Genomic DNA, 381 nt, shown 5'->3' with positions numbered 1-381 from the left:
CTAAAATAACTACCCCCACCCCTCCTCCTCCCCTCCCTACCTCCCCCTCCTCCTCCCCTCCCTACCTCCCCCTCCCCTCCCCCCATTACAAACTCCCCCCCCCCCCAGACCGACCGACCGACAGACACTCACCGGTGAAGATGCACTCCGTCATGGACAGCTTGTGCGTGGCCAGCTGCACCACCACCGTCGATATCTGGGCCAGGCACAGCGAGGCCACGGCGCACATGAGGCAGCGGCCGAGGAGGTCCCTGAGCTCGACCACCAGGCAGTACACGAACAGCGTCAGCGCCAGGAAGATGGAGGAGATGATCATGCCAATCGGGTACAGCGTCTGGTACACAACGTGGTGGAAGGTCGGCTCCGGCTGTGGCGTGCGCG

The 381-nt window shown here is 64.6% G+C and overlaps 1 protein-coding gene across 2 annotated transcripts in view; it reads right to left on the bottom strand.

Annotated features, from left to right (window-relative positions):
* Positions 1–381, bottom strand: part of LOC119592621 (probable G-protein coupled receptor Mth-like 3) — a 47,879-nt gene that overhangs the window by 22,817 nt on the left and 24,681 nt on the right. For both annotated transcript variants that reach the window (XM_037941511.1, XM_037941512.1), the window contains exon 5: positions 133–367. In XM_037941511.1, coding sequence (XP_037797439.1) covers positions 133–367 — 235 coding nt within the window. The remainder of the gene's footprint in view (positions 1–132; positions 368–381) is intronic.

This window comes from Penaeus monodon, chromosome 30 (assembly GCF_015228065.2).
Source record: "Penaeus monodon isolate SGIC_2016 chromosome 30, NSTDA_Pmon_1, whole genome shotgun sequence".
Lineage (NCBI taxonomy): Eukaryota > Metazoa > Arthropoda > Malacostraca > Decapoda > Penaeidae > Penaeus > Penaeus monodon.
Note: the sequence above shows the minus strand (reverse complement) of the source record. Positions and strands in the feature narration are given on the sequence as shown.